This window comes from Corapipo altera, unplaced genomic scaffold (assembly GCF_003945725.1).
Source record: "Corapipo altera isolate COAL_440 unplaced genomic scaffold, ASM394572v1 58, whole genome shotgun sequence".
Lineage (NCBI taxonomy): Eukaryota > Metazoa > Chordata > Aves > Passeriformes > Pipridae > Corapipo > Corapipo altera.
In genome coordinates, this window is record NW_020884898.1 from 4,132,026 (window position 1) to 4,157,733 (window position 25,708).

The 25,708-nt window shown below is 38.8% G+C and overlaps 2 protein-coding genes across 6 annotated transcripts; one reads left to right on the forward strand and one right to left on the reverse strand.

The window, feature by feature from the left end:
* Window positions 1–1,148: 1,148 nt before the first annotated feature.
* On the reverse strand, window positions 1,149–21,283 carry USP16 (ubiquitin specific peptidase 16). 4 transcript variants are annotated; one of them, XM_027648704.1, is made up of 18 exons: window positions 21,216–21,283; window positions 18,694–18,792; window positions 16,327–16,508; window positions 15,618–15,721; window positions 13,167–13,270; window positions 11,226–11,407; window positions 10,222–10,314; window positions 9,386–9,516; window positions 8,932–9,019; window positions 8,311–8,389; window positions 7,351–7,442; window positions 6,574–6,630; window positions 5,430–5,597; window positions 4,160–4,829; window positions 3,799–3,893; window positions 2,533–2,619; window positions 2,103–2,259; window positions 1,149–1,485 (listed from the first exon to the last, which is right to left on the reverse strand). In XM_027648704.1, the coding sequence occupies exons 2-18, from the start codon at window positions 18,752–18,754 to the stop codon at window positions 1,361–1,363; spliced, it is 2,475 nt and encodes an 824-aa protein (XP_027504505.1). In that variant the 5' UTR covers window positions 18,755–18,792; window positions 21,216–21,283; the 3' UTR covers window positions 1,149–1,360. The 4 variants fall into 4 exon arrangements, with proteins under 4 accessions (XP_027504505.1, XP_027504506.1, XP_027504504.1 ...); XM_027648705.1 differs by having other exon boundaries at window positions 11,226–11,404; window positions 21,148–21,263; XM_027648703.1 differs by having other exon boundaries at window positions 21,148–21,263.
* RWDD2B (RWD domain containing 2B) lies at window positions 21,148–25,656 on the forward strand. Of its 2 annotated transcripts, none has more exons than XM_027648710.1 (5): window positions 21,148–21,358; window positions 21,920–22,138; window positions 22,242–22,309; window positions 23,432–23,797; window positions 24,513–25,650. In XM_027648710.1, exons 1-5 carry the CDS (start codon window positions 21,254–21,256, stop codon window positions 24,748–24,750), a joined length of 996 nt encoding a protein of 331 aa, XP_027504511.1. In that variant the 5' UTR covers window positions 21,148–21,253; the 3' UTR covers window positions 24,751–25,650. The 2 variants fall into 2 exon arrangements, with proteins under 2 accessions (XP_027504511.1, XP_027504512.1); XM_027648711.1 differs by having other exon boundaries at window positions 21,236–21,358; window positions 21,920–22,108; window positions 24,513–25,656.
* The last annotated feature ends 52 nt before the right edge of the window (window positions 25,657–25,708 follow it).

Here is a 25,708-nt window from a genome sequence, read left to right on the forward strand (position 1 = left end):
TGGATGCCCCATCCCTACAAGTGTTCAAGGCCCTGTTGGATGGGGCTTTCCAACACAAACCATTTTGTGATTCTGTGATTCATTTTTGTTCCATGCATCTATATCCTCACCCTTTTAGAGTCGCCGTGCTCTCAAAACAGGAGCTTGACAGCAGTGAACTGCATCACATTCTAATGACCTTAAAAATAAATGCTGAGCAGCACTAGCTAGAATGATACAGAGCGCTGGAATCTTTCAGCTGAAGTCCCCTGTTAAGATTCGTCTTAGAAAGCAAACAAACAGCTTGTGTGTCTCCAAGTAGCTTGAAAGAAGAACTGCACTTGAAATTCAAGCCACTTCACTAATTAATCCTTTTATTACTCTTGCCAGTGCTACTCTATCTCACAACCAGAAAGGAGTGGAAGGCTAAATCAAGTCTGGAACTGTCATATGCCTAAATAAGGCTGTCATACAACAGCTCTTATGCTTGCTTTAGGCAGTTGGTGGTATGGCTGCAAAATAAACTCAGCTAGTTTTCTGAGGGATTGGCATACTGCTTGCTGCATGAGTGCTAGTGCTGATGGCTGTAAGGGTTACAAGAACACATGAGACTGCCCATTTTCTTAGTAATGCTGTTGTGAAAAATGCACTGAATGTAAGCAGCTGCTGTTCTAACATGGAGGAGCCAAGATTTTATTTACATGAAAATCAACATGAAGCCTAGCTTGTGGAGAAGTGAACTTGAAAGTTACAAGTCACCACAGGACTAGTTTTCCTAAGCCTGCAGTGCAGAAAGGGCTACACTGGACTGCCTGTACTGAAACGGAGAGAGAGGCAAGTGCTGAGCCTTGCCAAAGCACTAGCACAAGAATTCTTAGAGTTTGCAACTTGAGGGCTCCTCCATTGGACATAAACCAACAGTGGAAAGGGAGCTGATGCTAGTTTTTTGTAAGATGTGTAGGAAGAAACAGCTTCTTATGCTTCGAACCCAGGTCTGAAAAACACAGGGAACACATGATGGCAGAGACAACTATATAGTTCAAAATTATAGCTGGTTGCTTTAAAATGAAAAAGCTGCTGACCAAGATTTATAGCATCTGCACGAAACAAAAAGGAGCAGTTGCTTGTCTATGTCAACATCCAAATTACTCAATTGAAGCTCAAAGCTGTAATTTTGAGAAAAACTTTTATTGAAAAGTAGTGAAAACACTGGAAAAAGTATAAGTTAACCACTTGTCAGTGTGTTTAAGAAGCATAAAGTGAATTCCTGTTGTTGTATACAGTAGCTCCAACACATTAAAAACATGATTTGCAAGTCTCTGCCTTCGCTCAGACCACCTGAAGAAGGTGACTGCACACACAAGAAGGCTCTTCTGCTGAGTTACAGCAGCCGCTCATAGAACAGAAGATAGGCTTGTGAGCTCAGCACTTTGGATGCAGAGACAGCTTGTACGTGGGTATCGCTGATGTGGAACCACTGCCCTTTGACTGGTTCAGTTTCTAAAGCTGAGAAAGGAAAAATTAAGGAGTAAAAAGTTATTACAAAGAATTAAAACAATTCTACTATGGTTCTTTAGTAAGAATTGTAGAGTAGAATTACAGAGTCTTTAAGGTTGGAAAATACCTTTGAGATCATCAAGTCCAGCCTTTGACTGATTATTGCCTTGTCAGCTAGACTGCAGCACAAAGTGTCATTTCTTGGATCACCTCAAGGGATGGTGACTCCACCACCTCCCTGGGCAGCCCACTCCAATGATTAACCACTCGTTCAGTGAAGAAATTCTTCCTCATATTGAATCTGAACCTTCCCTGGTGGAACTTCAGGCCATTTCCTCTCGTCCTGTCGCTGGTTGGCTGAGACTAGAGGCTGACCCCCACCTGGATACAACCTCCTTTCAAGCAGTTGTATAGAGTGATGAGGTCTCCCCTGAGCCTCCTTTACTCCAGGCTAAACAGCCCCAGCTCCCTCAGCTGCTCCTCATACACCTTCATCAGCTTTGTTGCCCTTCTCGGAGCACGTACATGGCGTCGCAGGGGATTGGAACTAGATGATCTTTAGGGCTCCTTCCAACCCTTCAGTGATTCTATGAGTAAGAATGTGTAAAACATTTCTAATGATTTACCTTGAGGAGACTGTCCTCGAAGGACGAGATCAGAGAGATGGTTGTTCATAGTTCTCATTTTAACATAGGCAGTGTAGTGCCCAGACCTCATTGTTCCGCTGTGTTCAACAACTCCATAGAGAGAGTACAATACCTTTGTATTCCCTTCAGCCACGTTCTAGAAAAGCAGTTTAGCTATGTCAGTCAGGTACTGGGTTTTGAAGAATGTAAACTGATTTGTTTGCTGATGAAATGGAAGCTGGTCATTACAGATTCAGGCAAGCACGACAGCTATGATCAGCGCAGTACACTGACTCGAGTACAAGTTATCTGGTATTATCACACAAAATAACAAGCTTGACAAGCATTCTACAAAGATTCTGCTAAGCAGCTTCATTGTGAAAGCACATTAGAACAGGTGAAAGGATAATCTGATTGTTTTCTCACTTACTTTACATTTAGCTGTGCAGAAAGGAGCCAAGTCTATCACTTCTGGAAACTTGATATGCCTGTTAACCTTCTGCAGATTAAATCCAGCCTTAAACAGCCAAAGTAGAGGAAAACCCCATAATGTTAAAATGGAGCATATTAAAACCATGCTTAGTTACTATATGTTTCAGGTTAATGTTTCAACAATACAAAATTAGTTTTACATTACACAAAACTGGGAAAAAGCAACATTTTTATTTTTTTTTCCTCCAGCGTTCAATTTTCCAGCATTACCTCCTTGCCCCCACATGCTGCACTGGAGCACAAGTTAAGACGGCTCTTCAGCTCACTCTTACATTAACTTAATGGTAGCAAAAGTGGAAAAAGAATCAGCTCTAATGTACTTCAGTAACTATGAGTAACTCTTGATTCTCAGATACTGTAACATGCCTGAGGATTTAATCTTACAGCATCAAAACTGATGCAACTTGTGCTCCCACCTTAATCAAATAACTGTTCAGTATCAAACTAGAAAAACAAAATAAGATGATGGCAAATGTTATTTTCTTCATATTACAGTCTTTTGGAATAGGCTGCACATTTCCATTTTCTATATGAAATTGTTTTTCATCTAATTAAAGTTGCCTCCCCTATTTTTCAATTATCTTGTCCTAAACACCAAACGATTTTAAATTTAGAAGAGGCAGTACTGTCTCCCTTTCTCTCTTGAAAAGCTAAAACCCTGAAATTTTTTTCTACAACTTGGGAATAAAGAGGTAAGCCACTTTACTTCAGTGTCTGTATATAAAACTTAAGTCGCTTTGCTTTCCTTTCCTTCTCCCCTCTACCCCTTGCAAGGCTTGGAATCCTCTCTTTTCCACTTCTGCCAACTTATTTGTTGCACTTATTTAGTAAGGGATCATATTCTACCTATACCTACTGAAATGGAAGAGTCCAGGAATTGCTGTAATAGTAGGAAACCGTTAGTGCTAAGATGCTGCTTGATACAGTAAGCAATAAGAAAAATGAGGAAATATGTTGTAAATAAGCTCACAAAACAGTGTATTCCAGTTAATTAAGGGAATATCTTTCAGGAAAACACACCCTAACACCTCAAAGACCATAAAACCCAATGCTGCACACCAATGCCTTCCAAACTGGGAAAAAGCCCAAAAGTTTAATTAGGGAAATAAAACTAATGTTAGCATAATTTTCAAATTGAGCTAATACTACGTGCATGTATACATATTAAACTGATACTATATACCTATATCAGCCTGGTACTTACGTGTTGAAACCTCTTTAAGTGAAGAGTTAAAATTGGAGGAGCAAGAGAGATTAGCATCTGCTTTTTGGCATTAGTATAAACATATTTCTTTTCACCTGCAGAAAAGAAAAACCACCATTGATTAACATCAAAACAAATGTTACAGCAAGAATCCCTTTAATTTCACTACATAAACTGCTATAATGTCATCTACTACAACAACTGAGAAGCTGAACATTCCCCTTTAACATGATGAACTGTACAATGAAAGTAGACAAAGTTATAAAAACACCACTTTAGGAGTATTCCCACCACCCTTACCCACCCAAACAGTGGATAGGAACATATTTAAAGTTTGCTTTTAAAAAATAGTTTGTCATACTTTTTATGTTGTTCTTTGGTCCACAATGTCTTTGTGTACATACATCACACAGTAGTTTATTGGTCTCAGTGAGTGTTTCATTACGGGTAAATTGATACAAACAGTGATGGATTGAACCTTCTTCTGGGTTCAGGTCTTCCCTGTTTGCCAGAGTACAAAATGCCATTTCGGGATCCTCTGTCGATACTTTGCAAGTCTTGTTGGGAACAGTCTGAAGGCCATCTAAGGTACTCATATTGGGTTCACTGGCACCCAAGTGCAGTTTTGCAAAGTCAGTAGCAAGCTCTTCCTCATCTGCATTGTCATCATCCTTATCTTTCAAAGACAGGTTGTCAAGGCCATTGACAAACTTTATAGGAGAATCTAAGCCTTCCGTAGGGAGATCCACGAGACATTCATTTTCTACACACTCTTGTTCTGGCTTTCCCGTATTTTCATGCATGCTCTGAACTTCTGTATTATTTCCCTGTAGAGTCAACTCTTTTTGAGTTAAGCTGTGATCTTTGCACTCATCTGACGATTCCTCTTCTTTCTTCATATCAAGAGTTTCAGAGCTAATTTCTGTCTCTGATTCTTGGTTATACTCCACATCTATCTCTGACTGTCCAGTTGCACAGAGATCTGTCAAGTGAAGCACCTTTCCTTGAAGTTTTTGCTGGCGGCGCTGGCTCTGCACATTTGAATACATAATATAAAAGGGCACAAAACCCTCAGTAAGTATAAATTACATTTAACCTTTCTTACAACTTCTTTATCAAATTTTTAGTGGCATGCCATAGATGCACAAGGAAGGAGGAAGGGAGAATAAACTATGATTTAATGATCAGAGGTGATCAGTTCCACCAATACTGAATTTATCCTCACTGAGATATAGTTCCCACTGCTCCTTTTGACACAATATCATCAAAATACAAGTAACAATCCCCCTGCTATCTTCCTGATCCTTTCTTATGTCTGTATTTTAAAATTTTGTGAATATTCTTACAATCAATGACTGGAAAACAGCTGTGTGATACCAATTAAGGCTACTTCATACAGGCAAACAAATTCAGCATTACTCTGGATATTAGCTTATTCCTAGCACAGCAACACTTAATAGAACATATAACTTCTTAACAGCAAAGATATAGATATAATTGGTCTTTTCAGTTGTGCATTTGAGTGAGGAGAAATTCTAAGTTGTCTCCTCCTTCATCTAAACTAACGGAGCAAAAATAATTGGTTTTAACAGAAATTGCAAGCACAAAGTGAAATACTCATCAAAACCAACCTTGGCTTGTTTTTTGGCCTGTTTCTTTGCTTTTTTCTGAAGGTGCTTACTTGTACCAGAGGGCTCATCTTTCTGCTTAAGGTAATGGTCATTGATTTTATCATCTTCATCTTCAGATTCCTTTTCTTTGTTTTTTTTGATGTTTTCTCTCTTTGTAATTTTTACCTTCTACAAAACCCAAAAAGCCACAAAACACAGAATTAGAGATGTTACTGTCCCAAATAACAAACTAGTATTCCAAAGAAAACTGTAGGGATGAGATATTATCTGAGTTTTCAGCTCAAAATACAACATTTTAATGATATAACATACAACTTACTCACCCCCTAATGTTTAGGAAGGAGTGTCTCACTCCAGAGGGGGTCCATGTGAAAAAAGGATTTGCAGAATGAAATGGTATGTATAATTAAGGCTATCAGGGGCCAAATTCTGAACCTGTACAGGGGCAACATTATGTTTGCCTCTGGCAGATGTCATTAAAGAACTGAGGAGTAACATTTTACACAAGTGGAGACATCTTCAGTTGAAGTGCCTGCAACAGAATTTGTTTGCTTCTGCTAAAATAAAATTTGTTTGTGGCAGAAGACATGTGATCCCATTGGCTGTGGGGGTTTCATTTCAATATTTACTCATTAACTTCTGTGTGAGCAGTGCTACACAACAAATCTGAAATATTACATATACAGATTATCAATGCAAAACACAAAGCAAATCAAGTCTTTTGAGTGTCTAGAGACTGGATCAAATTAAATAATATTGATCAAATAAGTATTCACATACTATCCTATCAACGTTTCTTAACTTTATTCCATAACCTGCATATTAGGAGAAGTGTTCTTGGACTCAGTGGAGAAAAATGGATGAAAAAAGTGGGAAAAAACCCTCAAAGCATTCAAGCAACCTGTGTGATTTTCCAGACACAATTTATGACCCACAACTTACAGGCATTTACACAGCACTTACAGGCACTTACAAGATTTTTCTCATGAAAAATCTTATTCTCTATCTTTCTGTGCAGTTTTAGTTTGCGAAAGAGACTTCTAGAAAGATGCTTGAATTGACTGCCTAATGATTGTATAATAAAAGTGTTTTCATATAAGCAAAAAACAACTAAGCCAAAAAGCAAACATGTACAATTTCTTACCTGAGCATCGAGTACAGGAAGTGACAAATCAAGGAAAGACTCATGGACCAAAGATACCTTTAAATGAATAATCAAGAATCCAATTTAATTTTGTTTGGAAGCAGCTGGCTTGCTGTCAACAGGCTTATGTGCATGTTTGCATTCACATCCTGCTTTCACTTGTGCAGACAAATGTAAAACACAGCTCATCCACCTTCACAAATGACCAAAATCTAGCAGTTCCATTGCCACAGAAATAAGCAAGAAGTATTTTTGCAAATTTCAGTGATCTAGTGGTCTAGAATGTGAGAATGCACATAGAGAGACTGATAGACTGATAGCTGCAATCTATCATGATATTTACCCAGCCCACTTGCTAATACACTCAATTACTTCATTATCAGGATATAGCCTCCCAGTAAAGCCTTCTTAACTGTTCCCCAATCCCACAGTCATTTCAGGGTGGGAAATGATGAAAAAAGGAAAGGGCTCCTGATGGCATATTCCTGGTAGCAGAAAAATTCATTTGCTCTACAGTCTGTACTGCAGGAAAGTGTTCACTGGGAATCTAAGAGGGAATTTTTCTGGCAAAGGCAGCTTGTTGTTGCTGACCTCTTGTTCTGGAAGGCTTTTGAAAAGAACTGAAAGATTAGCTTTATAATGGAAGGAAAGAAAGATTCCAGCCCCTTTTTGAAAAGCATGCAGCTAGTCAGCTCTCATCTCTACAGACAGTCACTTTGAGGCTCTCCTGCAGATTACACAATACTCTAGGCTTTTCAAAGTGGACAGTTTACTTACAGTTCTGCATTCCTCACACATAATTGTGCTGGTTAATTCTCCACCAAAGATTCGATCTACAAAACTTTGTATTCCATTTTTCTTTTCATATTCTGAGAATTAAAAAAGTATATAGTAAAGTTAGTACAATATATTGGCAGCCAATTTCATTATGGTATACCAAATAAAAAAAAGAGAATACAATATGCAATGTGTCTAATGGAACATGTTGGCCTGTTTTAGTTTCCTCAGGACAGGAAGTACAGCAAGATTCTTAAATTAACCATCTTTTGTATATCAAAGGAAGGGGGGGAATACATTTTCAGAAAACAACTTGGTTAAACCAACACCTTTACCACTTTCTCCACTTTAGATGCATTTACCTATTTTCTCAGAAGTACTGCATCCCAGTAAGAATTCCCGTTTTCTCTCAAGACTTAGCAACTATCTGAACTTAAAAAACAAGCACCAACTTTTGTCTCTATAGGCACATGACAAACGAAACCAATTTCCTCAAGTTGTATTTTCAGAGTAGCACAGAGTCTGCATTTAAATTTTCTCTTCATCCTAAGTCATGTCAGAAAAGTTTAAAAATTCTTCTGTTTGTTGTTCGGGGGTTTTTATACCACTGTTAAGTAACAGTTGTTAGGGGCTGCATAAATTACATTCACATGCTAATATTTTAATTTCTAATACTTTAATTTAATGATTAATCACTACTCAAACATAATGTACGATGTCTACAGAATCAACTCTCTTATCTCTTATCCTGTTACAAAGGAAATGCCACCAAGTTCAGCAAGAGACTTAAATATAGACTGAAAATATTGAGCCTCATATTCTAGATAAACACATATTCAGGAGGCATAAAGTTATACAATTAAACATGTATCTTTTAGTTGATACTATTAATGTTACTTTATATACTTCAGCAAAACAGAAGATTTTACATGTTACTGATGTTGTGATAATTTATTTTACCTTTAATTTTCTTTTTAAGTTCTTCTTCATTTTGTTTGTTAGATTCAGTCAATGCCTTCAGTATTCCAACACTTATTTGCTGAAATTTAAAAAAAAAAGATATGCACTGTAAAATTTCCTAAATTTATTCAGTTAACCACTTCACTTTACAAAATGTTTCAGATGGAGGAAAAATAATAATCTTCACCAATTAAGAGAATCAATACGAAACCCACAAATACCCGCAGAGACACAAAATAGTTCCTGCAGATATTAAAAAAAATAATCATCTGGCTTGCAACCATAATGTTTCAATTAGTATGTAAGAAAATCAGTCTAAGGATGAAATAATTGCCCAAACTAAAACTGGCAAAAAAAAAAAAATTATGGAATTTCCACAAGTGCATTTCAGAAATTAAGACAAAAAGATACTCTTTACGGTGACTACACATACTCCAAACCCACTTTTTCTGAGGGTTCTCTTTGGTAATTTGCTTCAAATAAGTGCTATAGGCAGCACAACCACTCTACAGAGGCTGATGTATCTCAGAAAGAAGGTTCTTTCTCCCCTCAGCAGAAGGGAAAGTCTGGGTCTGGGGTATGGAGAAGAAAGGTATGCACAACTGTGAAATTAGCACTCACCTGGATTTCTTCTGCTCTCATTCCATCAAGTAAGTAACGAAGCAATTCATGACTGTCTTGCTGCTGATAACCTTTAAATCGTATTGCTCTGTTAAATGAAACATGACTTGTAAAGTGTAACTGAACCCAGAGATAAACAAAGCAAAACCAACTCACACCAGGCACACAAGGATGAAGTCTTCATAACGTATGTATACAAAAACAAGTGTCTACATATGGTATTTTCTAAAAATACAAAGCCAAATAACCACTATATGTCATTGAATATCTTTCATTTTACTGCTGTTCATTTATATTTTGCTCTTTATTCTCTTCTGTCAAAGCTCTTTAAGTATTCTACAAATTTTATATGCTGTGATGTGAGCTTGTGTTAAAAAAAAGGGAAAAAATTACTGTCTTTTAAACAACAAACTTTTTCATGGTCACTATGACATGCAATTGTACAGATACTCACTTTTTACAAACCTGAGCAAAAAGTTCCTTAGGAGTGACTACCCCTTTTTTTGTCTCTTGCATTTCTGTCAGAAACTGATGCATGGCTAATGTCAAAGGACATGGCTGATCTAGTTTTATCAGCTGAGGTTCCTGTTTGAAAGAAAAGCAACAGAGCTGTTTTGCCTTAATTTAGTGACTGATTCTTCTATAGTAAGTTTTCTCTTATGTAAACCCTTCAGTTTTTGAAAACTTCGTTGTAATATAGAATATACAAAACTCCAAAATGGCAATAAGTTAACCTGACAAAAACAACACATGGTTTTTCATGAAATGATACCAAAAGTCATTAATTATGTATTGCTTAGTTCCAACTCTGGATTTCTTGCTTTAACTAGGAAAAAAACCCCCAATTTCTTAAAAAAAAAAGTGTGACCTTTCTTTCCCATCCAAATCCCTAACTGTAATGACAAGTTAGTGCTACAGACACTTAAGTAACTTACAGTTACTTAAGTTAGTGCTACAGACATCCTCTGGTTTCCTATTTTGCATTTAGACAAATGACACTACAGTAAGAGTCACGTATTGTCATCCTTTAAATAACTTAATTATAATGCAAGCACTTCTTTTACAACAACTAGTAGTTATTGAATCACTGCTCTTTCACTCTGAACAAAAAACCTCCACTGAATTCAGAAGCAGGTTTACAGAAGTCAATGGTGAAGTTCCTGTTGATTTTACCTCTTAATCTTGTTAGTATTTAGCTGAAACAGCTTTAAAATCCAAAGATAAGTATTGCTTTTTCCCTTAACAGACTGGAAGGTGGGGACAAACACTACGAAGGTCAAAGCATATTACCATGGATAACTCAGGTGACTCAAATTTAACTGTTGTACCAGGCATTTTAGCTTCTTTAAGCAGCTCCCTCAGGACTGGAGTTTGTGATAAATTCTGTAGAACATAAAAGACAGAAAGAGGTTGTTAACTGGGGACAACAGGAATTCCACTAGTCATGGAATTTGTAGCAACCAGATTAGCAGCAATTTATTTTTCCCAAATACAGAACTAGAATTGTTAACTACTACTCTGGAATTTCCATACAGCTAATGAGACTTCCAAGTGCCTTCTAAAAATACTACTTTAAATTTCAGAAACCGTAAATCTGTTGTTTTTCTACAGATTGATCTTTTGACAAGTGTATTTACTAGTGCCTGTTCCTAAAAATCAAAAGATAAAATCCAGTGTGGGTGGTTTAAAAAGCATTTAAAAATAAATCAAAAGCAAACAGTTTACTAAAATCTGCAAGTACAGTGGGGATTTTGTTTTAGTAAAGCTCCAGTATCAAGAGCCTAAGAGCACAAGATCACATGTGAGTTTTAATACACATCTTAGCTGAACAAGACACAAGATGGCAATGCATGCAACATGCTCATCCTGTTAACATTTAGTTTTGATTTCCCGTTGCTGAGAGAGACATTTTTGTTTCAGTAAACAACCATGCTCTTGGAGTACTAATCTCATATTCTAAGAGGTCAGCAAGGGTGATGTGTCAGACTATTTCATATTTTTATTAAACTAGGAAGGTGGCACGCTTAATTACGTCAGTGAAAAATGCTGTCCCTCACAGACAAGGCAGGGTTTTTTACTTCCCCTTAGAGCAAGTCTGAACATGCAACTCCATTTCTATGAATTTCTCTGGGCCAACACACTATTTTTAGAAAGAACCCATCATTCTTGGCAGCTGAAAAAAATCACAGTCTAATTGTGTCACTGTAAAATGCTGAGGTGGGGGGGTTGTGGGCTTTTTCGTTTTGTTTAGGGCTTTTTTTTCTATTCAAAGTTGTTTGTTTTTTTTAAAGTACCTGCATCACTGCATTAAAGAAACATGTATTCCCCAAGTTACTAAGTCCTTTCACAGTGACTTCCAAGTTAGTAGTTGAATGAGAATTCTCTTCTTTAAGCGAGACTTCTTTTTCTTGCTCATTTTTGCTGTCTTTTTCTACTTTTTTATTTTCAAGTTCTTTGTTCTCTTGCTGTTTTTCTACTGAAATAATTAAAAAAAACATACCACATATTAACTCACTAACAGGGAATAGGCTAGGAAAAAGTTATTATAGGCAGCAGCAATCTACAGTGTTTAAAACTTACACATATGATAATTAATTCTGTAATTGTATAAGTGTGACAATACTGGTTTAGGTTCTTAAACTGTCTAGGTAACAGAAGTTAAAAAATAAACAGAACAAAACAACAACAACAAATACAAATCAAGATCCACCTGAAGTGCCATTTCAGATTAGCATGCAAATTGAACATGCCTCTTGGCCCACAAGTCATTCATGCCAACCTCTGAAGCTCTGCAAGTGTTGTCTCAGTTTTCATTCCTGTGTCAAAATCACCTATGTTAGGGCTTTCTACAACATCCAACCGGCTCCCACCGTCAAAGCATTCTCATGTTCATTTTATGTACACAGAAGGTTTATATTTTTAAGACACCTTACAAATATTTCCCCCCAAATTACTTTAGTGTATCGCTCAAAGTTTCAATGACCTGTTTAATAAAAACACAAGGAGATTTCAGGCAATTTCCACAGTAACACCCACACTTGTTCTGCCAGCCTGGCAGTCAGTGATTGATTAGATTTCTGATAAACAGGGCTATGAGTTAATATTAACTTCAAAATCAAGTAATGCCAGCTCAGAGAAAGCAAGGAAAACTGACAATACAATCTTTGGACAATGAAGAGATGGCTGGATAACAACAGATGGAACACGTGAAATGAACAACAACTGCCTGTTGGTATTCATCTGTTTTCCAGTTCAAACCTGAGAAGAAAATTTTGGCAACTGATATGAAGTTCAAATATTAGATGTAGAGAAACTTCGTGTGTGGGAAAGACTGACCACTCAAAAGATTCTGCTTCCTGTGGGAAAATCTCAGCTGCTTTCTGAACAAATTGAATTTGGAGACAGCCACGTTGGCATTGCTGGATGTTTGTGATCCATTTCCCAAGGGGCCTGTGATTTCACCCAAGTGTAGGATGGTGTTGGAATTTTTGACAGCATTTATTTTTATATGCAAATTCTTCCAAGTTTTCTAGGGGGAAGTTGTGCAAAACAATTTTTTTTTGCCATTGTGGAAACTGTGGGGTTTTGCTGGGTTTGTTTGCTTTAAAACAACCATGTTTTACAGAAAGACTGCAGGCTAAACATAGTATTTAATAGTTCTGAAAGCAATGCAGTTGCCTATTCTAAATGTGCAGACCCTGTGAAAAAACCTCTTGTGTACTCCTTCCATTGGGAAATGTGCTGCAACAGGTGGAGACTTAGTCATTCTAGCTGATACATTCACAAGTACCTAAAAAACACTCAAGAAAAATCAAATCAAATTATCCTTAAGCAATGACAATTTTCCTTTAGATCTCAGGAGAGACTGAGCGACACTGATGAATAAACACAGAATTGTTAAGTACTGGAAGTCAATTCCATATTCACAGAAAAAGTGAATGTCATTCTTTAAAAAGTCACAGTAAAACTGTCTTTTTTTCCTCCTGTTCTTGTATGTCTTATCTGTAGAAGTTCAGGGGACACCGAGCAAAATCCTGATCCAATTAGGTCCATGAGCTAGGACATTACTTATGCTATCAGAATTGTGACAAAAAAGGGGAAAATAAAGGGAAAAAAACCTTTTTCCTTTACCCCAAGGTGCTAAATCTAATTTAGTGTAAATTCTGGATTTACAGCACTGTCTCCTACATTTAGCAGACTTTCTGATTTACTGTATCTATACTACAATTACTTACCTGGACGTGATGAGTCAATACAAACTTGTTTTCTAACAAATTCCACAGTCTGGCCCAATTGGGTCGAAGTTTTATACGGAACTTCATTATCACATATGTAGCACCTGCCTCCGCCGCCCCCAAAAGAAAAACAATTAATGCTATTTTTTTCTATTATTTAAAAATCCTAAACTATTTGCTTGTTTGATGTGATTCATTACACAAAGTTATAAAATTAGAAGATTTAATTTCAGATTTAGAAGTCTTAGAGAAGAGTTCAATCTACTTCTGATCATGAAAATAAAATGTTTAAAAATTATCTGTAGCAAATTATTTCGGTGACTGGTGGTTGCAATTTACAAATATAAATTAGACTCTGAAGAGATGTGCTTAGAAACCTCACTGCCAGAAAACTTAAAGGAAAATAAAAAATTTTGTCCCAAATCAAGAAATTAAGATATCAGTCCCTAAAGGAAATGACTTACGAATGTTACGGCATGGAAAAATATTCTGAGTATTCTAGCCAAGCAAGTACTTAGTTATATTTATATTGGATCAGAAATAAATCAGTGTCCACCATTAGACTTGTGGACTTTTATTTGCTCTTCTGTTGCTGATATAAACCCTCTTTGTCTCTTTGTGAGCAAAGAAGTGCATGGTTAGGTCAGTAATCTGCTTCAAACAAAACTGTGAGACAACCTGCAGTGATAAAGACTCGAGAAGGATAAAATTTTGCCAGAACACCCACAGCTGAAGGAGTTTTACATATACCAATTTTGTAGTTCAGCTCTTTGAGGAGGTAAAAAAAAAGTACCGAAGAGACTACAAATACTTCTGCACTTTGGAACATACCACTCACAGTTCTTAGGTACAAATCATTCAGCAGATTTCAGGATTACCTTAAGTCAGACTCAATTTTCTGATATAAAAAGCAGGAGAAGTCTGCAGCAAAGTGCTTCCCTAAATCTCTAGCATCCCTGGCATTAGCTGCAATTGTCATATTTCTTCATATCATTAAAAAAAAGTGGCTCAAATTGTGGATCCTTGATTGTATATCTATTGTCTGGTTAATCATAAAAATAGGCATTCTCACTCTTGGAATAACAAATGATAGTTACTTCCATGGGCAGTTTTAACATCACAACCCTTGATCTGTCAAAAAATTTGTAGGCAGCCTTGAAAGAATTGAAGGATTGGAAAAAGTTTTGTTAGCAATGGCTGCTTGACCAACGGGGCAAAAACACAGGTAGATCTGACTGCTGTGTCATGCTAGCACTGAAAATGTGTACAACAGCACTTATAAATGCAAAAGAGCAGAACACTCCTCTTCCTCTCCAAGCTTAAAACATTTCTTTTAACTGTTTACAGGTATTATTCATATCCAATTTGAACCACATATGCATGCACACCATGGAGAGATTTATTCACGTATTCATATCATTAATAAAAACAAAAGCAGTTTTGATTAGAATTTATGTACTAGGCCCACTGTGTGTAATATAGTTTTTGACTGTTTTGATTTATAACAATAATTTATAGCCAATATATCAATCTCTGAATCATTTCTTGGGCAATTTTGTACAACCAAGAAATTCTAGGAGGAAGCAAAAACATCCTCCTTTGACAACTTCCTCTCATTCACAAATACTTTGATTAAAAAACAGGGAAAATAAAGCACTTAAAGCCCCACAATTTTAACACTAATTTAAATTCACAAAAAGAATTCAGTAGTTCATTAGTAATACACATTATTAATAATGTCCATTTTCATTCCAAAGTTCAATACACGTAAGTGCTAAACGTGATCAAGTAAGACAGGTAATGTTATATAAAATGAACATAATGACAGATACTAAATCATCAAAGAAAGTTACTTTGCAAAATGAAAACTCTTTACATCAGGTACACTACTTCTGTAGCATAGTTTAGAAAATTAGGGTTCCTCCTTACATATAGTAACGTATAATTCCTTTTAAGAGAAGGAAATACTGCCAGGGAGATGGATTTTGTATTGCTTCAGTAGCATTTCCTAATTCTACAGCTGTGCTTCCTGACTACATGTGGTATCAAAAAATCATATTTACTGAGAAAATAAAAGTAAGTTTGTCAGTAAGAGCATATCAGAGAGAACCTTCTCCCAAGGTCTAAAGTTATGATTTAGAGCTACATATCAACATTTGTTTCCACTTGTCAGGATTCTGACCAAGTAAAAGCAGTAAAATATGAAGTCAACCACATTTACTAACTGGTCCATTTCAGCCTTGATTATGAAAATTTTCTAATTATAAATTTTACAAGAAAATAACATTTATTCTGCAAATCTCAGCAAAGACTGCTGGGACTTATGCGTATGGAAATACTTTAATATACACCTAGAGGTAAGTCCCAGAATTCACACAAAAAAAGACAAATTATAGCCCAGCCTCTGTTGTCCTTCAGCTATGTCTTTTAAGTGTCACCTGACAAACTCACCACACACTCCAGTTGTCCAAACTGAGAACCAAACAGTGGGGATCTGATCTTGGCTTTTCATAATGCTTTAAAGCATGCTGGTCTGGAGAATTTCTGTCACAACCCTACAATGTTGATAACCAGAAGTGTCACAAAATCCAGCTGACAATTAATGAAACATACATAAAGTCACAGTATAAACAAAGTTCAAAATTAATACTGTTTAATTATGTTAAACTAATTAGGATCAACAGATGGGTCTCTATTAGTTATTTCTGCAGATAAAAAGGCAATTTACTACAAAGCTGCTCTGGGACTGAACATTTAATTTACAAATTTCAGTTTGAACACCTGAAAGAACAAAACAGAACAAAAACCTCTTCAGCATGCAGAGTTCTAAGTTTAATGAATTAATGTGAGCATTAAGATCTTAAAAAACACAGATTAGGAGCATTTTTACTTTCTCAGCAAAATAATTTGAACTTTCTAGGAAAACAAGTCCTCAAGATGGTGTTTTAGCCTTAAGCTTGCTAAATGCCTTTGTGCCAAGCTTTCAAGTACTTCATTTGACATTTAGAGCAGACATTTTTTTAACTACACTACAGCATACAAAATCATTTAGGTAGCAACACCTTTAAAATAAAAAAAGAAAGAATATTAGAGTTTAATTAGAAGCTCTCTTGTTCTACTATGTTATGAGATATTAAGACAGATTAACAACAAAAGATACCCTATGTCCACATTTTAGGCATAACCATATCGAAGGGCCTTCATCAGTCTCCTCCTCCTCAGACTTCTCTTGTGTCTTATTGTCTGCCTTGCAGTCCTGACAAACATGCCATTCCACGTTCAGCAGTGCCTTTTTCAGATGACCTTGCTCCAATCCTTTACGAATATGCTTGCATGTAGGTTCTACAAAATAAAAGGACAAGAAGGATGTAGGTATCATAACAAATGCAAATGTTAAGGACACAGGCAGCAATCCAGAAGCTAAGATAGTCTTTCTAGAGTCAAAGAAACATTGACAATTGATCAGATATATCAGAAAGAAACCCTTTATTATCCTCATTCAAAATCCAGGGGTACTGTTGCTGCATCCCAAACTATTGTATTGCTAAAAGTATTTCCCTCAGAGTTACATCTAGTTAGAGGAGTTGACAAAACTTTTGGATACACACCTACCTAGCATGTCAGCCTTTTATTATTGTGGTGTTATGATTCCCAAACCTCCCATGGAGCAGCCACAGCCCACTACCACAGTTTCCCATCACCAAGGCCGCACCTGCCTGTCTTACAGAAGTGGAGATTATGGAGTCTTGGCTTCCAGCTGAGACTGAAATTGAAATTTTCAGTGAAATTATGCAGCAGATTATGGTAAAAAAAGAATGGCAGTCATAGTTCCTGTGCTGTTATCACTTTGCACTGTGATGCTACAACCTGACTGCACCTTCTGGGCCTGGTGTGAACTCCATCTATTTAACCAAACTTTGCTAAGAATGATTACACCAAGAACAGGCATCTGTTGCTAAGAGCCACTTTCAGGAGTTTAACTATCTTATTTCTTCCTGTTTAATTTTTCAAGTTGTCGGTTACATTTCTGCAAAACAGCTATCAACAAGAATTATACCACTGTTTGCATAATTAAGCTGTCTTAAGTCCTGTACTTTGAGGTATTTTTATTGCTCAGATAGTGTAACAGCTCTGAATCCATCTTTGTTGAGGATCCCATGCAAGATTACAGCCTCAAAATACCAAACTGGTGCAAATTTTGGACTTACAGTTCTGTTCCTGTCCAAGTTAACAGGATTTTAGCACAGTGTAAATGCTAGCCAACAAAAGACAAATACAGATATTTAGATGCATTCTTTAAGCCTTTTAAAAAAACACAAGCTTCATCTGCAACTTCAAAATTTTAAAAAAGAAATCCAAAACTTTTGTATTTTGCCAACTACTATTACAGTTGAATTATTCATAATAAGTCTTAGTTTCTTTTGTGGCTTTACAGAACTCTGTCATGGTAAAATAAGCTATTTATAGCCAAAGAGGTGAAATGCCATCAGCAATGACACCACAACGGATCTCTTTGCTGGAGAAGAAGAGGAACCGTTACAGCAGACATGGACCTAGACTCCAGGAAACAAATAAAAAACCCCAAAACCCCAAACCAACACCCCCCAGAACCCCAAACAACCAAACCAGACAAAAGCAGCTAAAAAAGCCACCCTTTGGAGACAGAAGCTACCCAAAGAAGACCAGGACACTGAGGAACACAAAGTACAGTAGACTTGAATTTAAACAGGCCATCACAGCAAGCCTCCTGGCTGAACTTGTAAGTGCAATCTCTCACAGATAAATCAGCATGGCTCAATTCAGTGCCCCAGTCGGGATCAGCGAGACAGATGAGCAAGATGCAACCTGTGACCTGGTAGACAAGGTGGTAGAAGAGAATGCTACACAGCACAAGGAGAAACAAAACCTGCAATAACCAGGGTAAACAGGATAAATTAAATTTCAAGATGGGGTGAGATCAAGTAGAGCTAGAATAAAACTTACTATTTGGGATTAGGAACTATTAGGAACAGAAGGAGAGGAAGATATTTTAACCAAAATACTCTATGACTAGAGAGCTGAGGTGTCCAGGGTCAGTACTAAATTAGCGGCTAGAATAAAGACAAATTATTTCACAGAAAATACTTCAATCACAGCCCTTACTGCTAAAGCAAGAATCTTCTGTAACAAAATTTTCATTAGGAGAATGCTACTTAAACCTTAAGCTTAACAGCTGACCCTACAAATCCTTTATATTTTGAGAAATTTTATACAATCTGTGTATCAGTAAAGAACTGTGCATCTGAGTTTCCTAGAAGCAAGAAAATAATATTAGTTTTCAAGATGGGATTATTATTTTCTAGCATATTTAGAAAAGTAGCAACACGTTTCTTGTTAGACTTCAGTTTCAATTTAAAAAATCTACATTTTGTAAATGAGACTTCAAGGACAGTGACTAGTGTAAAGGCCTTCTAATATTAATCAGCTTTCGAGCCTTCTTTGAGGGTAAAAAACCATTAGGTTCACAGACTTCTCTGGGGAAACATACTCAGTATATCTGGAGACTCATCAAACTGTGCGGTTTTGCCTTTGATGCGTTTCTTTCCCATATTTGTAGTCTGTAATTGTTCTTAAAAGGAAGAGTGACCTAGGAAAGAAAAAATAGTAAAATTAGAAAGTAATTTTGGCTTTACTTGTTCATTGCTACACGAGTTATTTCTATGGCTAAGCTGTCCCTTGAGGTGGATTAACTTGCCTTGATTTGACATTTTCAAAAGAAAAAAATAGTAATTATATTTTAACATGAAACAATTGTAGCTGTTGTACAGACAAGATCACAGCGGGAATTACAAAACCCAAATGATTTAAAATCTTAAGTCAAAAGCAATGCACAAAACAAGAAGATTGGAAACTTTAGTATCAAAAATACTATGACTCGCTAGGATTTGTACTCTAACTAATAACAACACAGCGATTTTATGAAAAATAATTGGGTTTGTCCCAATTGAAGTTATTTTCAATTACAATATTTCTGTTTTGTTTATTGCAAATTCCTTGTGTCTTTGATGAAGTCTGACACACGCAAATACTCTCATATAATTGAAAATACGCAGACGACGGGAGTTCCAATTTTTTAATTTCTTCACTGGGAAAGATTTATCATCACCTCCCCACACATCAAGCAAATAATTCAGATGGGTCTGTTACTTGCTATGCCTGTAGACTCTTCTTGACAAGAGTGATCTACCACTACAGAAACCTTCAAAAAGGTGGCTACTGCACACATGGTAGGACATTTTTAGTTTCTAGTCTGTAACCCCTGTATTAAAGATCATCCAAAAAGCTCAGGTAAACTTAAAACTCGACATATTCTATACAGCGAAAACAAGGAAGCTAAAAGGGTTCCAAATCAAGTCTCTGCAGCCTTTGCAGGCTAGCCTAACCCTGCTGTCCACCCTTCACTTAAACACAGTCAGAGCTAAATCTGACCTGTATCAGCCCGTCCTTTTAAACCCATTTCTGAGCTCGTACTCGGCAGCACACCAGCCACAGAGCGCAGCTGCCTGCTCGCAGTGGTCGCAGCCAAAAAATTAAGCCACACCAAGAGAATCAGAGAGAAACTAAGCGGGGAAGAGCTTAGGCATGATACCCACAGACGACTTTTTTTATGAAAAGCCTTTTTTTATGAAAAGCCTTTTACAAACATGAGCATGTGTACGTGAGCATGCTCTTAGGGCAGATGACCCAGTTGCTGATGGAAGCTTGACAGACATTTCATTAAGGGCAGAATTATCAACTTTTGTAACTAAGCATTCAATTAGTTCACAAAAAGAAATGACAGTTCATCCACCAACCCTTCTCTAGAGCATATTTTTCTGCAAAAACTACAATACGTACCTTATACGAACAACTTTTAATTGTTAAAATCCTTTCCAAATTGTCCTTGCTCCTGCCAGGAAGGTAGGACAGCATGAACACGTGTAGCTATTAATTTAACCCACGCTGTGCCTGGGCAGACTTCTCTGACAGGCTCTGCACTAGCCTTTTCAGGGCACAGCCCTCACCAGGAAACGCGCTGCACCGCCTAAACGACTAATACATTTTATTTAGTAATTTTTGAGATAAGATAGGGCAGTCTGCAAACGCGCACCTGCACCTGACACCTTGGCAAAACGCCCTCAGAGGCTCAGCTGGGAGCCACCGGGGTGTGGCAGGGAGCAGGCTGGGCTCCAATGGCTCTGCCGGGCTCCTGTCGCCAGCCGACAGCCCGGTCCTGACGGGAGCAGGGACAGCCCGCCACGACGGGGAGCAGGTGTGCCTTGTGGATGGGCACAGCCCGGCTGGGCATTCACCTGGGCACTCGGTGGGTGCTCAGGTGGGAACTCGGCACTCAGGTGAGTGCTTAGGTGGGCACTTGGGACTCAAGTGGGCGCTCAGGTGAGCACTCGGTATTTAGGTGGGCACTCAGACGGGAACTTGGCACTGAGGTGGGCTCTCAGGTGGGCGCTGAGGTGAGCACTCGGCACTGAGGTGGGCTCTCAGGAGGGCGCTGAGGTGAGCGCTCGGCACTCAGGTGGGCTCTCAGGAGGGCGCTGAGGTGAGCGCTCGGCACTCAGGTGGGCACTCAGGAGGGCGCTGAGGTGAGCGCTCGGCACTCAGGTGGGCTCTCAGGTGGGCTCTCAGGTGGGCTCTCAGGAGGGCGCTCAGGCGGTCGCTCCGCCCGTCCCGTTCCGCAGCCCCGGGGCCGCCCCGCGCCCCCACCCCACGTGCGCGGCGCCCCCACGCCGCGCGCCGCCGCCCCGCCCCGCCCGCTTCCCATTGGCCCGCGCCCGCCTCCCGCGCCATCACTGACAGGCACCGCAGCCAATCGGGAGCGCCGCGTGTCCCGGCCGGAGCGGCGGCTTCGGAGAGAGCTCCGCGCTGGGAGGCGGAGAGAGGCCGCGGCGGTAGGAAAGCGGCGGTAGGAGCACAGCGGCAGCAGCGCGGGGTTCCCGTCCCTCACCTGCCGGTGCCGCGGGGCGAACAACTCGGTGGTGCATGGCTCCGTCTCGGGGCAGGCGGCAACCTCACCTCATCCCCCAGCGGCGGGGCAGCGGTCACCGGCTGCCATGGGCGCTTCCGGCGCGCTGCATTGTGGGGCCGTGACGAGGCTGGGAGCGGGACGTGTCTGCGCATGCGCGGGCGCCACCGCTCCGAGCTCCGTTGTGATGTTGGTGAGCGCCGGGCGAGGGCAGCGGGGCCAGGACGGGGCCAGGACAGGGCCAGGGGCAGGGACAGGGCCAGGGCCAGGGCCAGGGCCAGGGCCAGGGGCAGGGGCAGGGTAGGGGCAGGACAGAGACAGGGCAGAGACAGAGACAGGGCAGAGACAGTGACAGGGCAGAGACAGTGACAGGGCAGAGACAGTTACAGGGCAGAGACAGTGACAGGACCTGAGGGAACGGCATGAAGCTGTGTCAGGGGAGGTTAAGGTTGTATATTAGGAAAAGGTGTTTCACCCAGAAGGTGGTTGGGCACTGGAACACTCTCCCCAGGGCGGTGGTTGTGGCACCAAGCCTGACAAAGTTCAAGAAGTGTTTGGACAATGCTTTCAGGCACATGGTGTGACTCTTGTGAGTGTCCTGTGCAGGGCTAAGAGTCAGACTCAATACTGTTGGTGGGTCCCTTCCAACTTAGAATATTCTGTCATTCTATAATATCATTTACATAGGGATAGTTAATGAAATCTGTCCCATATTCAAGCTGTATTTTTCTTCCCTAAATTTTTCTTTGCTCAGGGAACAACAGAAATGACTAACCAAGAAGAAGCAGAAATGCAGATTTCAGAGTTAGATTTACTGTCTAGCATGTTTCCTTATGAGGAGGAGTTTGCTGTGACAGACCAGCTGGCTCTAGCTGAACTGAAACACTATGCTGAAAATGAGTCTGCAGAGGTGCCGTCTTCGAAGGTTCAGTTTGTACTGAATGTAAAGGCTGAGGTCCCTAATGCCTCTGTGGTACTGTGAACATATTTTTTTTTTGCTTTATTTTATTTTATTTTATTTTTTTTGTGGGATTTTAGGGCTTACTTGAACTAAGCAGTTGCTCCTGTGTTTTTAGGTGGAATTCTCTATGGCCTGTGCTTTGCCATTTAAATATCCAGCTGTTCTACCAGAAATCACTGTGAGGTATGGCAGCTAATAAAAGCATTTAAAAGTTATCGTGTGTTACAAAAATGTAGTTATAATAAGAGAAAGCAGAGCTTTTTTCCTGATGGTTTACTGCCAGATTAGGCTGGGTGGACAAGTGTTGAAGAAAATCAAATCTTACAAGGTTATGATTTCTCTGGTGTGCTCAGCAAATAAGTGAAGAAAAGGGAAAAAGTGTATAGGAGTGCCATCATCTGTACAGAAAGGTTACTGTAGATACTGTTCATAGGTCTGATGCTCAAGAAGAGAGACTATTGCCTGTTTTGATAAAGCTTAACACTAACTAAAGGAATGAGTAGCCAGTGGTCTTATTTTTCCCCTGTCACAATGCTGTTGCTCCAGCCTTCTGATATTTTTTACTTCTGTTTAAAGAAGTAGCCTTGCATATTATGGGAAATTAGTCCAGCCACCATACTTTTGAAGTGCCTTTTTCTTGATTTTGATTTACAGATTGGTAGTACTGTGTGTGAATTTAAGAGTTAGCACACCAATTAAATACTAATTGAGACGTTTTCACAGCTAATGTGACTTAAATATCAATAGCAAGTGCATATCATGTAAATATGCCTGATTTTCTTGGCAGCTTGAAGTAAAACTCTTGAAAAGTTATGAAGCTTGGGAAGGGTCTAGAGAGTAAGTTGTATAAAGAGTGGCTGAGGGAGCTGAGGTTGTTTAGTCTGGAGTAAAGGAGGCTCAGGGGAGACCTCCTCTCCCTATAGCTGTCTGAAAGGACATTGCAGCAAGGTGGGGGTTGGCCTCTACTCCCAGGCAACCAGTGACATGATGAGAGGAAATGGCTTTAAGCTGCGCCAGGGAAGGTTCAGGTTGGACACAAGGAAGAATTTCTTCATGGAAAGGGTTGTCAGGCATTGGAACAGCCTTCCCAGAGAGGTGGTGGAGTCACTGTTCCTGGAGGTGCTCTAAGAAATGACTGGATGTGGCACTCAGTGCTCTGGTCTAATTGACAAGGTGGTGATTGGTCAAAGGTTGGGCTTGATGATCTTGGAAGTCTTTTCCAACCTTGACGATTCTATGATTCTGTGATTCTAAGAACATGCTAAATTGTAAGCACATGATAACTGCATTTGTACTTTCCTTTAGGTCGTCGTTATTAAGCCGCTCTCAGCAGATTCACCTGAACTCTGATCTAAAAAGATATTTGATGCAAAACTGCAGTGGTGAGCCCTGCATCTTGAGTGCAAGGCAATGGGTTAAAGACTACGCAGCTGCTTACATTGACAAAGAGCTTTCATCTTCCTCAGTGACAACTGCAGGTGCCATACAGGCAGAAATCACAACATTCACTCGATTGTGGATCTATAGTCATCACATTTACAACAAGCAAAAAAGAAAGAATATCATTGACTGGGCTAAGGAGCTCTCTCTTTCAGGGTTTTGCATGCCAGGGAAACCAGGTGTTGTTTGTGTAGAAGGTTTACAAAGCAATTGTGAAGAGTTCTGGTCAAGGTTAGTTTTTCTTTGTACTTAAATGACATTATTAGTTAGAATTTTACATTTTTCCATGTTGTACATGCGGCCAGAAGGTGGGAAATCCAATCACCTTCCAAAATTAAAGATCTGCCAAATACTGTATTTATAATAATGTATTTACAGCTCTGAATATCCACTGTACTGTTGGTTGCAGCAATCAAAGCAACCATGGTGCACATTTATTTCTGTTTTATTTTCCTCTGTGTGTCACTTTTCTAGGGATGGGCAACACTACCCCAGTTGTGTTAGATATGTGTGCTCTTATATCAGTTTACATTCGTGTTTTATTCTGCTTCCATCATTTATACTTCTGGTGATGCAGACTAAATGAACATTGTAATTTGATTATAACAGCTAAGAGAGTATGAGAATTCTCAGCATGGGGAGGGCAGAAGTGAGCACTGAAATGGAAACCACATCGTCATTAATTATTTTGTGAGGAATAACATTAAGATTTTGGAATCCTGAGGAGATATAAAAAAACAAGCTCCTCCTTATGAGAGTGTTTGCATGTGAGCAGTATTTCTATGGCCAGCTCATGAACCATTATCTCTGTGTGTGTATATATATATATATATATATATATGTACAAACAGAATTTTTTGACTCTTGTGATAATAGTTATTCCATAGTATTTCCTAAAACAGTCTTTATTTTATAGATAGATTAGTATTTCTCCAATTGCTTTCAGAGTAAGAAGACTAACCTGGAAAAGAATTCTCATTCGGCACAGAGAAGATGTTTCTTTGGAAGGTGGAGGACGTGCTGAGATTCAGAACCAACGGAAGTTTTCCACTTTGGAAGAAAAATGTTTTGATGCACATGGTGCCAGGGGAAATCATATGGATTTGGGGCAACTCTATCATTTTTTAGAAGAAAAAGGATGTGCTGACATTTTTCAAATGTACTTTGGGGTTGAAGGCCATTGAAGGGTTTGAAGATCAGCACAGGCCCCAGCACTTGTGATTGGAATTTAATCCTCATAACAGATTCCTTAGCTGTTCTGCAACAGTTGATCAGAGAGGGAATTAATAATTCATGGTTTATGTGATGAATACAGTTTTCAGTGAAAACAAATATCCAGTGAAATCCCGAAAAATGAAAATGACTACGCGAATACTTTATTACTTCATTTACTTTCTGATTTTAAGGAGATTTTGGGTACATACCTAATTACAATTAAAAAAAATGTGTTTGATAACCAACTGGGCAGTTATGGAATTACAGGTGAATGAATAGATGGAATATAGGGAATGAATATATGAATAAGAAGTTACAAAAATGCAGTGTGGATGTCTCAGGAGGGGAAACGTTATGTTTACATTAATTGCTACTGTTTACATACACTACACAAAGACTTTTTTGTAACAATCTTCTACTTCCTACATGAAAATTTATTAAGCCATGAGATCAATATTTTATTTAAAAACAAACAAAAGGAGGGAGCAAATTTACAAGAGTCTTGCATATGCTAAGAAACTGAGCTAGGATGCCTACTCTAAGGTATAAGAGTTTTTTGTAGGTACAAGTGTGTATGCAGGTAAGAGAGATACCATGGTGGCTTCATTACATCTGTAGTGGAAGAGTTTATTTTTATTTGTGTAGAAGCAACAAGGATGAAGAATCAAGGATGGGCTCCCTTACAGTGCACTCCAAAACTGTGAAATGATCCTCAGCCTTCTGAGTTCACATGTTTTCATTCTTGTAATATAAAGTGCATTATGCTGCGTGTGTTTTTGAGTCCAGTTTCAACAAAGTTGTACCAATTAATCCTGATTTTATGGATACTGTATCTAAATCCCATGTCTGAAAAAGCACAGACTGGTCGCTTTGGATTAAATATTTTTAATAAATGTTGATTAAATATTTCTGTACAGATCCAGTAAA